Source organism: Rhinolophus sinicus, linkage group LG10, assembly GCF_036562045.2.
Source record: "Rhinolophus sinicus isolate RSC01 linkage group LG10, ASM3656204v1, whole genome shotgun sequence".
NCBI classification, from domain to species: domain Eukaryota; kingdom Metazoa; phylum Chordata; class Mammalia; order Chiroptera; family Rhinolophidae; genus Rhinolophus; species Rhinolophus sinicus.
Window position 1 is genome coordinate 11,259,400 of NC_133759.1, and position 14,710 is coordinate 11,274,109.

General features: G+C 46.1%; 1 protein-coding gene across 12 annotated transcripts in view; it reads right to left on the reverse strand.

Moving 5' to 3' along the window:
* Positions 1–14,710, reverse strand: part of TRAK1 (trafficking kinesin protein 1) — a 168,127-nt gene that overhangs the window by 41,121 nt on the left and 112,296 nt on the right. For all 12 annotated transcript variants that reach the window (XM_074312568.1, XM_074312572.1, XM_019727550.2 and 9 more), the window contains one exon: positions 1,351–1,427. In XM_074312568.1, coding sequence (XP_074168669.1) covers positions 1,351–1,401 — 51 coding nt within the window. In that variant the 5' untranslated portion in view covers positions 1,402–1,427. The remainder of the gene's footprint in view (positions 1–1,350; positions 1,428–14,710) is intronic.

The following is a 14,710-nucleotide window of genomic DNA, read 5'->3' on the forward strand; positions in this document are numbered from 1 at the left end:
GTGGCTTTCTTGGGGGTAATGGACACAGTGGGAAGGGGTCCGTAATAAAGCATTTTCAAAAGTCGGTGGTGGTACCAACCAAGCCAGCCTCCTACATGGCTAACGCCGCTGCTAAGATGGTGGCACCTACAGCGCCACCAGAGGCCTGTGCCCTCAAATGCCTCACCAACAGTCCTGTCACAGCCAAAAAACCTCGTATCACTTATTTGGGGCTGAGGAGTTTATAACTTCTATGATATGCAGGTGACCAAGCGGGACCCAGCTCCTGCCCCCACTCAACCCAACTGGGTCTGTCAGTGGGTGGCCATCAGGAGAGAGAGGGGAGTGGGTTGCAGGGCAGGTGAGCCCTCAGGAACTCAGAGGCAATTGGAAGGCTCCAGCCCTCAGAACAGGTGTGAGAATGCTTGATGTGCAGAAGGGAAAAACACAGGGGAAGAAAGAGACATAAGTAATGGGGTAAAAAGATACCCCCAAAAAAACGCTGGGTCCCACCACTCCTGCTTGGTCCTGTGTTTCAACCTTGTCCTACCACTGGCTGACATGACAATGATTTCTGTGTCTCCCTCATCCCTCTATTGTTTTCCTGGAGAAAGGCTAATGAATCGTTCTCGATTCTAGAGCAGAAACAAGGGTCTAAAAGTTAGCACCTGTGCTTTTAAGGCCTGATTTGGGGGAGACAATGTTTAAAGATGGGCACTTATTCAATAAATACTTACTAAGAACGCACCATGTTCTGGCCTGTTCTAGGCATGGGGATATGCATATTATACTCCTCGGTTTCTACAGACCTTCATACCTCCGTGATTCTCGATTGCCAACAGGCTGCTGAGAAGAACTCAACAAAACCATGGTGTCTAAAATACCAGCAGCTCATCTAATCCTAAGCAAGTTTCCTAAGTTTTTCTTGCCATGCTTGGTTATTTCCATGCTGACACTGCATAATAATATTCCCTTAACCTGATGTATGTAAACAAGCAAAAAAACCCTCCAAAACCCAAAACATTACAAATATGGGTGATGACATATTTTTCTGATATTTTCTGGATACACTTAAAATATATCCTAACAAGATTTTTAAAGATTTTTAAGTTTTTTAAAAAAATGTTAACACTGGGTGTTCTATCAAGTATTTCAATGCTATCCGATTTTGTCATTAATACCTTGTACAAAGGTACAGCTACAACAACCAACATAGCTACCCGTTCAAAAAGTAAAGCCACTGAATTGTACCCCAAGAAGGCCCAATTTCTGAGATTCTTCACCGAGATAGACAATAACGCATGCTTCAATCAATATACTTTATAATCGGCCGATCATAAGCGACTCTTGGCCCTCCCCCAAAACACTTACCTCCTCAAGAAGGCGAGTGACAGCATCAATGTCATTATATGTCTTAGTCATCTGGCCAACTCTTTCAGCACATAAAACTGCAAGAAATAAAAGTGACCATGAAACCACTGATGAAACCACAAACCTACCAAACAAATGACCCCTCGATGAAAGCAGCACAAGGGTGGTTGTTTCTGCTGAGCTCAACCCACGCTGGACTCAGCACCACCTGGTTTCATTTTCCAGTTCCAGGGAAAAATCCCAAGCTTTGAGGGGGATGAAGGGATTGGAATGACTGCTAATCCCCGCAAAGCTTTGCCGTTCAGTGTGACATACTTAGAGGTGGTGCTGGGAGTAAGGCGCTGGAGTGGAAAGGGGTCTGGCCTCATAAGTTCAGCCAACTGAAATGGGTCAGCAGTGCAGATACCAATTATTGGAGAGACCTACAGGATCTCACCAGAGACCCAACCATGTGGACAGGGTGGGATCCTGCAGAAAGCCGCTATTAGAATAATTATTAAGCAACAGTCTTAGCCAATAATTTCATAATGGCACAGCACCCCGCCCACTCCCCCAAATGGCCTAAATGCTAAGACTGTGCAACCAGTTTCCACGAAAACTAGGGTGGTAGATTGTTTTTGTTTGATCCACACCAACAAGGCTACTTACTATTACTGCTATACACATACACACATGAACGATATTTCATTACATATATAATTTCCTGTGCTCATGAGAGGCTGCACGCCTGCCATTTTCAGACTGTGTGTCTTTGTTCTTCCTTCCACTGGAGAAAAAGCGTGTGTAATGCAGGAAGACTTGAGTCTGCTGAAAAATCTCAGGGTTGTTTTATTTTAAATCAATGGCAAGGAATTGATTTGCAATTCAACGAACACCAAGAAGGTAGCACGGGTCTTATTCTTTGGAGGAAGGAGTGAATGCAAATGGATGTAGGGCAAAAGTATAAACATTTTTGAAACCTAACACCTTGGGGCTAAATAATAACTTCTTAGTATCTCTTCTTAACTATGACTCTAGAGAATATTTCTTTAAGAGTCAAAGACGGAGTTCGGCTTTGGCAATGACCCACATTCAGTTACAGCCCGTGCAAGGCATCTGGGAACTGAAGTGTATTCCTAAGCCAAATTCAGTAGCATTACTAATGGCTAGCTGCAAGTGGAATGCAATACGTCTCTAAATATTTTATTAAACGCAAGTAGAGATCATCCTAGTGAAGGAGCTCAGAGAAATCTGATCTGTTGGAATGATTTTCTAGCTTAAGAAGGTGACCTGAAATCTGGTTCCAAATCTGAAACCCAACCGACACAGAGCCCTGGAGCCAAGACAGGGGGCTATTCTCCCAGGGCTCTCCCCACCCAGCACTTTACGGCAGGAGCCCATCTGCCTGATGGAGGGAAATGCAGGGCCTGAAGCACTTTTCCTTCCCCTCACCTCCCACGGAGCTGCCAGGTCAGGGAAAGGCAAGGGAGATTTATAAGGGTTGGTTTAAACCAGAATTCAATTTGATGGAGATGGAGTCCAACTCAAATTGCTTTAAATAGTTCACCAGCTCGAGGTCACAAGAAATCCTTAAGTGAGGATTCCTACGTCGTGGACAGGAATTAGTTTGCATGCTGTACAGCTGCCATGTTCTGCAAAACAGAGCAGATAAAGGCACTGGAGTCCTCCAGCCAGCTCGCCTGTAGGAAAGCACCAGCATACCCCTTTCATCAACCAGAAACAGACCACAGCAGATACAAAGGACCTCTGTGCTGAAACCTGTATTGTAACTGAGGCCCTGCTAATACCCACCGTGCTCTCAAAAGACCAACTCCTCTGCTGCCCTGAGAGAAAAAGGAAACTGGGCTACATTTGAACTCCTCTGACGCTTTGTCACCCTCGCATAAGAGGACAAGATTCGGAGCCACTTTTTTTCATTTGGAATTGTATTAATCAGAAATTACACATACATTTTTTAAAGCTAATGTTTTTAGGGGGGCAGGGAGGTGGTAGAAGAGGGTAAAGGGGGTCAACTATATGGTGACGGAAGGAGAATTGACTTTGGGTGGTGAGCACACAATGCCATATATACTAGATGATGTACTATAGAACTGTACATTTGAAACCTATATAATTGTATTAACCAATGTCACCCCACTAAATTTAATTTTTAAAAAGCTAATTGTTTGATGTAAGAAATGATACAAGGGTCCCTTATACCCTTTACCCAGTTCCCCCCAGTGGTGACACTTTGTAAAATTTTATCACAACCAGGGTACTGGCATTGATATCGCCCATGACTCTTACTCTGTTTTACTTGTACTCATTTGTATGTGCGTGTGTGTGCACGCACATGTGAATATAAAGCCCTATACAATTTTATCATCTATGTAGGTTTGTGTAGCTACCACCACAAGGATTCCTTTGAAAAAGCTAATTATAAAAAGCCTGACTATATTTTAACAATTGAACCCCCCAAAAATGTACACTCGGGCCAGTGGGTTTTCCAGCATTGACCAGTCAGGCACATCCTGTTACCACACACAGTGAGAGGAGGCTAAGTGCGCCCTTTCACATGCAGAGTGACGTATGACCCCGGAAGTCAGAGGCATAAATGAAAAACTACTGTTGATTCCGAGCTATAGAAGTATGTGCATTATTATTCTAGGTATGTTTTTAGAAAGACATATAATCCCTCAAATTAGGCTAGCCATACAAATACCGACATTTGGGTGGAATTACACATTTTAATTCCTTTAAAAAATTTTTTTTTTGGAGTGACCATGCACTAATGGGGAAAAAAATCACTTAAAATATTTTTCTAGAAAATATATAATCTACAGTATAAGGTCCTGGGGTCCTCACTGAGGTTACGTTTCAGTAACAGCAGCAGCAAACCTTGACTGAGTCCATCGATTTTGGCCAGACCTTGTTCACAGCCGTCTACATGGATTATCTCATGTCATCCTCAAGGCCAACACTACAGGGTAGGGTGCTTATATTAACCCCATTTTATAAATGGGAAAGTGAGGCCCAGAGAGGGCAAATAGCTCCTCTGATGTCCCAAAGCTCTTGAGTGGCAAATTTCAGAATAAGAAGTCACTCCCAGGGGGAGGAAGCAGTTAACATCTACAGAGTCCCTGCTGTGTCTGCCTGCGGATTTAAGGTGCTTCTCAGTTAACCCTTGTAATGACCCTGCAGAGTATCCGCTGTTATGAGGATGATTCCACAGGCGAGAAAACTGAGGCTCTGAGAAGTTAAGGACGGAACCAAGGTCACAGGGAACGAAGCTGCAGGGCAGGGACTGAACCGGGCCAGTCTGGCTCCTGTGCTAAACTTGGGAGTGACATAGGACATACAGGCAAGGCTGAGGTCAGCACGAATCACCAGTGTTCAGGACGCATAAACTCAGCAAGAAGGACCTGTGGTGTGGGGGAAAGAAAGACCCCTGATCCTGGGGCTCAGAGGCTTGGGTTTTCATAGGAGAAAACCATAGGTCAGGAGGCCCTGGGCAAGCCCTGTAATTGTGTCTTGGGTTTTCTCTTCCAAGAAGTGAGGGGGCAGGGGTGATACCAGTGAAGGTGGTAAAATAACAAATGACACCTTTAAACAGTAGGATGAGTACAGGCTACAAATTCTAAGCACCAACATTCTAGATAATCTACAGTAAACCGTGGTCAAGCTTCTGTCTCCATGGGAATAGTACTCAAACAGAGGTTGCATTTCTGACCACGGGCGCTCTGCCAAATAAATCCACTTCCATCCAAAAAGGTGCCCCTCCCCTAAGAGTAGAAGAACAGACATAAACCTCTATAATAACTTAACATGAGAAAACTAGGGGCCAACTCCTAGAAGTACAACACGCCTACAGTAGCAAAGCAGATATGCAGTACACGGAGCACACGCCTAACAGTATCCAACTAACACCAAACACCATTTGTCACCACGCACCAGGCTGTCTGCTGAACAAGACAGGAGACCCACCCTCCTGGGGCGCAGAGAAAACAGGTAGCCCACGTGCCTGTCAGGCACACCTGGCCCAGGCTCTAGGAGGCCTGGCCGGCCCCCTTTAAGGAGTTTGGACTTTTATCATGGGGCAGTGGGAAGTCACTGGAGGACTTTTCAAAGGGGAGCATCCATATGAGAGTTGTATTTCAGAAAACATCCTGGCTACAGTGAATTAGGGGGATGGGTGACCAACCTCAAGGCTGTTGAAAGACTCCAATGTTCTCCTGGGTGGCACTGGGGATCGGAAAGAAGGGCTCTCTTTTCTTGAGATAGTTAAGAGGTAAGACAGGGTGGGAAGTGAATAAAAAACTATAGGATCTGGGCTTCTGGCAAGAGCACGTCATTTCCTGGGCCTAATGTCCCTCTGCGAGACAGACACGTGACACCAAAGGTCAGAAACAAGATGGGCTGCCCCGCCGCAATCACCAGCAGGGGACAGCCACTGAGGTCACCGTGGAGTAACATGCCAGGCAGAGGGCTATCCACACCACAGCAGCAGGAGGCCCACCTGGAAGGAACGCCCTGTCCAGGCTGAAGGTGCTAAATCTTGGTTCAGAAGAATCCACTCTGAGATGAGAAGAGAATCAAGTGCTTACTCTTGGGATGGCAGGTGGAATCACAAGTGGTCCTGGGCTGGCTGACCAGGGAAAGGGAGAACTGTGATTGGCCGTCCCAGCTCCTGGGGTGGGGGTAGGGGGGCCCTTCATCTGAAAATCAGTAATGCAACTTTTATTCGAATTACACCATGCCCCCAAACAATTTTGGGTATAAATGCTGGCATCCGTTTTCCAGCTCCTGTTCATAGACACGAAATGCCAGCCACAAAATCTGAACTATCTATGGTGTGCAGGCCCAGAACAGAAAAGAGTTCGGCCAGTGGGAAGCTCAGGGGTGACTGGAATTGAGGTCTGAGAGAAATCCTCACAGGAAGGAAAACAATGGGAGATGAGGTGTGAGGGGGTCAGATGAGACAGGGGCATGGGAATGAGCCCTCAGGCAGCAGCTGCTGCAGAGTTCAGGTAGCAGCTGGAGCGGGAAAGTCAGAGGCAGAACCCATGAGGCCTGACTGGATGGGTGGAGGCAAGGAGGTGCCAGCACAGCTCTCCCTAAGAACCTGCATCCTCTCATCACATTAACAGGCTTGATAAGGCCCCTTGACATTTTGGCCTGAGGAACAGAGTGAAGAAATACAGTCACCACATTCAAGCTGCTAAATTACTAAAATCAAGTAAGTCGAAGTTTGAGAACATGCTCTTCTTCTTGTTTTAACCAGCCCGGGAACTTAGACTTTGGAACTTTCCAGTCCTGTGTCAAACCTTCTATATATATCAAACCTCCAGATAACCCTCTGATTACTCTCTGCAGGACTAAAGAAAGAATATTCAGGTATCCAGTACCCAGCCCACAGGTCCCCTAAAGGATGGCCATCTTGGACCAATCCAGAAGCTAAGAAGGCCGGACTGATTCTTCTCAAGAACGTACTGTTTATTGTCAGAACTCTTACTTTTTGTTTCCCTTCTTCGGACCACGCTGGGTACTGCCTAGCTGTGTTTCTGGTGTGCAGACCCTAGGATCCTTGAATAAATCATTATCATTCATTTTCAGCCTAAGCCTCCTGACTGTTTTTGAGTTCGTTCGACAGGTCTCATCAGTCTTCTCCGAGAAACTACCATCAGCAGACCTCACGTCTCAGTCACGTACTGTATTTTGGTGAAAAGTTGTTAGAACAATTAACTCTCACCACTTCTTAACCTAATTTTGGTAACATTTCTCCCGAGTCAGGTTTGCGTATCTTTGGAGGAAATAAATGAATGGATGAATATTTTACCCACAAATGTGTGTGTATATATATACCTACATACATTTTGTGAGTGTGTGTATACATAAATGTATGTATACAAAAACACATGTAAAGGTGTATGTATGTTTATATTTATAAATATCCCAAAACCTCAGGAGGACATTGTTTCCAAAGACCAAGTAGCCAAAACATGAATGGTGAGAAGATATTCATGACTGCCCAATATACTTGCATTTTGGGTTGTTTTGGCTCTGCGTTACTTATAGGTCATTTCTTTAATTAATTAGGACATTGCTTTCAACTTTTTTTAGAACCCGACCTCCACTCTCCCGTCCCCAATAACTTCTCCTATCTTCTGTACCTTATATCAGTTTTTTAAAGGTAAAATTTATTTTCTGTAATTTTTATTACAAAAACTATAGGCATATTGAATACACTTTCAAAATAAACACCTACCCCCTAGAAATTCCAGTAGAGACAGGAGCTGGTACTTATGTGTCAGAGAAAAGAATGCTCCACGAAATCAGTGGATTATCCCTCTCTCACTTTGACCACTAGCAGCAGTTGTTAGCTGAAAAAGCTTCCCTACATTTGGCCCTTGATCCTGCAGGAAATAGACCTAATAAATACTGCCTGCTCTGTTCACGGGGGCAGGGAGGTTCAGACCCTAGGAGCCACAGCTGAAAAGCTTCCCATAAAATTCTAAATGAGTCAGCACTGATGCCAAGTTCCCAGGCATTACAAAATAGACATCCTTTCAAGCTTTGTCTCCATGCTTTTGACTTTCATATGTCAATGCTCTTCTTAAAAACCCTCACCAGCTCCGCCACTGCTACAAGCGGCAGCCTCAACACATAAGACAGAGGAACCGTCCTCACCTGACCCCAGCCTACCCTTCTCGCCTCCTCACCTGCCAGCCGTGCCCATTTTCCACCACAGCTCGTCCACACCTAGTGCTGTCACTCTCAGATGTCAGGCCTGGCACTGTGTGTGCGTCTGCTATTTCCTTCTGTAGGCACTTTCTCCCACTTCTCCATCTGGGGAGATCCTGCTCCTCCCCAGCAGGAAGACAGCACCTCTACTAGCTGACACCTTAGCCAAGTCTCTCAGGTCTTCTGTCTCCGACTGTAAAAACTCTGCCTTTCATAGTCTGCCTTCCCTTGGAAGACATCAGGCAGTCATCTATCTACACTGGGCTGATTTGGCAAAGCACTTTTGAGGGGGACATCTTCAAATGGGGGTTTTGACCCCACTGCACAGCAGCAAGCCCCACTTATCTCGGCTAGGCACAATGCTGGTGCGTTAGACACCTGCACCGCCACACCTGATGGCAGGGAAACTCAGGCTCTGAGAAGCTGGATGACTCACCGAAGGTCACAAAGATTTAAGAGTCTCCGAGGTGTCTACCCAAGAGAAATAAAAACATGTGTCCACACTGTTACTCAGCCATAAAAGGAATGAAGTATTGATCGATACATGCTACATGGCTGAACCTCAAAAACCTTATGCTCAGAAGCCAGACACAAAAGACCATATATTGTTTGATTCCACTCATATAAAATATCCAGTGTAGGCAAATTAGAGAGACAGACATCCCGTGGTTGCCTGGGATTGGGGGTGGGAATGGAATTGACTGTAAACAGGTATGAGGGGTCTCATGAGGGGTGGGGGTTACAAATGTTCTAAAACAAAATTATGATGGTGCTTGCACAACTCAGTGAATTTACTAAAGATCATTAAATTGTCCACTTAAAATGGGTGAATTTGATGGTACGTAAATTACGCCTCAATATTTTAAGTTACCAAATAACGAATAAACAAGCACCCCTGAACGACATACACCATATTCCAACCACGTCCCCATTGCGTGATAATGTAAAAGCATTCTTTTATGATCTCACCCTGGACAGAGCCTAACGCAGAGCACAATGGAGTTCTCAGACAGCAAACTAGTTTAGGAAGAGCAAAGCACCCATATAAGCAGCAGCACTTATAACACGCACATACCGATACTAGCCTGCCCCACATGACCAGATTATTTTTAATTAGATAACTGTCATTAAAATTTGCTCAGATGGCAGAACAATTTCATGATACAACCATCACACCAAGGGCCAACTCTCTCCCATTTTTAAGAAGTTTGACTTTGAATTCTCTTCCCAAGCATGACACTCCCCTACCCTTCTCCCAAGTTAGGGCCACTTTTGGAGGTTCAGCCAAGTCCCTCACTTAGCTGTTGCCCTTCAATATCTACAAAACAAATTAGACTCTCTCTAATTTGCCTATACTGGATACTTTATAGGAGTGGAACCATACAATATATGGTCTTCTGTGTCTGGCATTGGAGCATGAGGTTTTTAAGGTTCAGCCATGTTATAGCATGTATCAGTAGCCCAAGCGTATTCACTACTAAGACCCATAAGACACACATTATTTGGTTTAAAAAACAAACAAAACGTAACTATTTTGACGCAGCTTTGAAGTGGGTACAGGACCAGGGTGAGGGCCCACCAAAAATGGCAACAGCCACCACGAACCTAATTTTTATGAATGTCCCATGTCCCTTTCCACCTGGGTGGATTAAGCCACATGAGGGCAGCTGAGTCTTCTTTTGGGCCCAGCACATAGTTGATGCTCAAAAAATGGAAGATTTTTGTTGTACTTCCGGACCAGCCTTTGCAAGGAAAGGCTCATTCTAACCAACATCCCAGAGAGGGGTAAACACATAAAAGCCCTTGTGTGTATCTTATCACCCCAAGATAAGCAAGTGTCCTGGAGAATCCTGAGAAAAAAAGAAGCCATCTGGAAAGGGGTGAGCTCAAGTCCAATGTGATACAAAGAAATGATGAAGTTTGAAGTTGCTAAGAAAGAAGCTGCGTTAACAAGAAAGGCATCCACTCATAAGCAGCTGTGGTCTTAAACCGGAAGCAAGAGGGCAGACTGCAGTGTCCAGCCCTCTCTGGTGAAAGATGCTGGTTTATCACGGCAGCCTCTGGGATGGCATGGTGGCAGAGGCCAGCCTGCTACGAAGAGCAGTCTGGGCCTGTGCCCTGGGAGGTGGGAGAGAGATGTCACATGCCAAGGCCAGAGGCCTGACAATACCGCTCTGGCCACATTTTATTGCACCTCTGTATCATTAATTCAAATGTTAGTGTGACTATTTTACTGGCTCACTTTCGCTTGCCAAGGTAGGCTGAGCAGGGCACCAAAGCAAGTTATTAAAGAGGCAGGGAAGAAGAAATGAAATGACTACTGAGTATCTACAATATGCCGACTGCTACCCTGGGCATTCTAGAAATAGTATTTCACTTGTAACCCAGAACAACCCCATGACACAAATATGCTCCCCATTTGAAGGTCAAGTGGCTTGTCCAAGGTCAGGTGGGACATCAGCATGGACTTGAACCTGGTCTGTTGGAAGCCATAATCATCCACCCTACCCTAGACTGGAACATTCAGTAGTGATGAATGGTGGCCATTCATCGCCAGGGTATTTAATGAGGGTCTTGTGGGTGATAACCAAATGCCTCATTTTTGACCGGTCATTCTGTGCCTGGCACTCTGCTAAGTGCTGGATGTCTGTCATCTCCTTTAGTGTTTACATTCATCCTATGAGGAAAGTATTACCAGTGTCCACATTTTAGACACGAATTAAGTGCCCAAGGTCACAGAACTTTCATGGAAGGGCCTAATCTGTTTTACCCCCCAAGTTAATGCTCTTAACTGCCGAGTAAATAAATGAATCCTACCCTCAGTTAATAAATGAATCCTGGCCTAGTTAAGAAGGTAAGACACAAGCATAAATTAGCATAATTCAGAGGAGCAAGCAGGAAGGGCCAGGTGAGACGTGCTGTTGGGGCGTTCAGAGACAAGAAGGCTGAGAATGGCAGGGCGTCAGGGGACAGGTGCCAGAAGTGGGCAGAGCACCAAGGAGACCCAAAATACACAAACCACGGGTGAGCTCTGCCCATGGCCAGCCCTGGGGTGACGCTAGTACCAGCTTCCCAGTAGGGGAACCACCCTGAGCACCTGACGTCACTGGAGGCTTGCATGGGTAGCCATGGATACTAACAACGAAACACCAGGCTGGACCCAGGTAATAAACACCATTAGCAGAGACCTTTGGAACAGTGCTGAGGGCAGTACCCATAAGCGGGGTTACCTCCTTCCTCGTCCACAACCCTATAGGAAGGAGAGAGTCCTACAGGCACCTGCACGTGCCACTGGCCACACTGTCAACACAAACCCCAGAGCCCAGCCCGATGGCTCCTTCTCTGGGGGGGAAGGTCCCACTCCACAGTGGCTGGTGGCATCACAACCGCCTCTGGGACGCAGCCCAGGGCTTCCCTTTAAACTGGACGAATGTGTTCTATGTGTGCTGCTTCCTATGCTTGGCCTTGGAACCAAGTGGGGACCTCGGACGGCCCAGCAGGGTGCAGCTGCGGACAGAGACTCGTGGGGCTGGCCCGGGGCTGGCCCCATCAGGCTCTGGGTTGCCACTGCCAAGTGGTGTTTCTTTCACCTCTGCTTCTCCTGATGCTAAGTCCTGGCTAGTGCTCAACACCTGAAAACTACCCTTTGTGCAGCCACTGCTGCTGCCTGTTTGTAGACACCGCTAAGGACCGGATGCCGTCTCTCCAGCAGCCCATCCGCTCAGAACACCTACACCTGCAGATCAGAGCACTCAGGAAACCCCAGACCATCCCAGGTGCTCTTGTTGAATCCTGCCAGGAGTTGAATGACTGATCTAGCCATTGGGTAATAGCCTCAGAAGCATCCAGGTGAGAAAAAATGACCAAGTCAGGCTTTTCTTAGGCATTTCCTTAAGAAAGCATGGTACTCTGCCACGCAACAAACCACAAGGACCTGACAACAAAACTTCACTCTCTTTACCAGTGTTTTCCTGGTGCCAGTGGTGCTGCTTGGACACGAGAGACGTGAGCTACAACTTCACGCCCAGCAGCCCTGCGATTGCCCCAGGCCCTGACCTCCCCCGGGGCACAGGGGCCAGGGGAAAACAAGCACAGCCCTCTCCACTAATGCCACTCGGCATTGCTTGAAGTCAATTCCGTTTCTGCGCCTGTAAGCCAGGTATTTACCTGAAATACCCGAAGCCGGGTATTTTCTCTCCTTTAAGATTCAATGAGATAAGTCGAGGAAAGGGACTCGATTAGCTTACAGCCTGGGTGTTGTGGAAGGCAGACCCCCAAGGCAGGGTGAGGGTCCTGATCCGTGCCTACAGCTGTGGGGGTCAGGACAGCGACAGCCTGTCTGAGCCTCGGCTGCTGTGACTGCAAATGGGAATGTGCTGACCTCAAAGGCTGTTTTGAAGATTAAATGGGTGACATTCATAAGTGCCTATCACCCCCACAAGGTGACCGGAAGAGAACAGGTGTCTCCCGTATCCACAGCTATCAAATACTAACTTTGTCCTTTGGCTTTCAGCCAAAAGCACCTCTTTGAAGCCAGTTAGCGTAGAAAACCACCTTAGAATCCAGGGCACACAATTATCCCCACATCCTGCGCACATTTTCACTATACGCAGAGCATTTCTCTCCCGCGTGGGACTTGTTTCTCATTAAGTTAAGACAAGTGTGGGGTAATAGTGTTGGAGAAAAACAGGTTGCTCTGGATACAGGTTTCTAGCAAAACTGGCCACAGAAACCAAACCAAACCTCTGTCTTCCTGATCTACGCCAAAGATTTCCTTCCTTCAGGCCAGGAGCAAATCTTGTGCATTTTACTTTACAAAGAAAATGAAGCACGTTGGCAATAAAGTGCCTTTCTTTTGAGGTTACTGTCCTGAAAATATTGTTAACACTTCACCTGTGGGACAGCAAACAATATTGGAGAAAGGAGCAAAATGGGATGGGAACAAACAAGAGGGAAGGAAGAGAATGTAAGTCTGTCACAAGACGGCAAATACAGAGCTGGCCCCCCCGTCCAATGTGATCACAGAGACCCTGGCGTCTAAGCCATGTGGGCCAACACAGGACAGTGCGCACGGGTCTGGTATCAGCCAGAGGACCCCGCCCCAGAGTGTGTGACTGCAGGTGCGGGGAGGGGCTCAAGACTGCTTTCCTAACACGTTCCTGGGGGTGTGGAGCACCGGGATGGGAACCCCACGTCGAGAACTTCCAGCAAAGTGTTTAAGAGCAGAGAGCCCTTGAGCCATTCTACCCAGGTTGAAACCACTACCTAGCTGTGACTTCGGATGAGTTTTTAACTTAAGTTTCCTCTAAACCTACGAAATGAAAATTATAACAGTACTTAACCTCATGTGGTTTTCTGAAGGAGTAAATGCACAAATCCACATAAAGTAGTGCTTAGAATGGTGCCTGACACATAGTAAGTGCACAATAAACATTGGCTATCGTTATGTTTTTTAAAAAGTGAAACATATATAGACATACAAAAATATATCTATAGGAAATATGGGCAATACAATTATTTTTCTTCTCTTGACTAGGCTATACATGACACTGTGCCAGAACCTGGCATAGCCTTGAATTTAGAAGCAAAGGGTCCGTGATTGGGTTTTAAAACCCTTTTGCTATCCTTTAAGGCAGCAGCTCATCTCATACTTTCATGTGCACAAGAATCCTCTTAGGATCTTGTTAAAAATGTAGATTCTGACTCAGTGGGTCCGGGGTGGGGCCTGAGAGTCTGCATGTCTGACAAGCTCTCAGGTCAGGCAGATACACAGGCTGCACGGTGGGTAGCACAGCGTCACGGAACACAAGCGGATGCAGTGACATCTGCGCTGGCCCTAGTTCTACAACAGCAGATGCACGGCCTTCTCTCGAGCATTTCTGGGAACCCAACAAATGCATAGTCCTCATCAGCCTGTCACCCCTTTCTCCTTGCACGTCCACAGTCTCTTCCATGAAAAGGCTAGGCTGGGGACCAGACCTCAGCATTGAGCCCCTTTGCTCTCTCTTCTGGCTGTTCCCCACCCCCTTCTCCAATTAAATGCATTGAACTGTCCTGTAGGTGAAGCGTTAATATTTTCAGGACATAAACGTTTTGTATATGGCCAATTATAAATAATTTTAAAAGTTATGCTGAGACATGAACATAGGCCACCACGGAGCAGAATTTTGAAAAGGTATCCCGATTGCTTTTACTCAAGACCTAGAGACCATCCCTTCAGTCACTGTTTAAATATCCAGTTTCACTCTCCTCAAAATCCCTTTCTCTGGGCTGTGGGTGAAAGCCCCAGAGGCTCAACTAGGAAATTCACACCCAGCATTTGGGCAGATCTTTATTTAACACCAGCCCTCTTCTCCAAAAGCAGCACCCCAATGCAGCACGGTGGTGGGCTCCCAGGTGACTCCAATGTCAGCCCTTGTACTTTTCTGTTTGAAATATTTCTAAGTTAAAAAAAAAATCCCTACTTCAAATCACTGATTACTAATGTTTTAAAATAAACAATGCCATGTTTTATATATAATGACTCAGTCTCTTGTCCATTAATTTACCAAAACCTGTTCAGTCACAAGAAAACAATGAAAACTCTTAAGACGGAGTGCTAGAATGACACAAAGGAAAAAAGAAAAAAGACAACGACTGA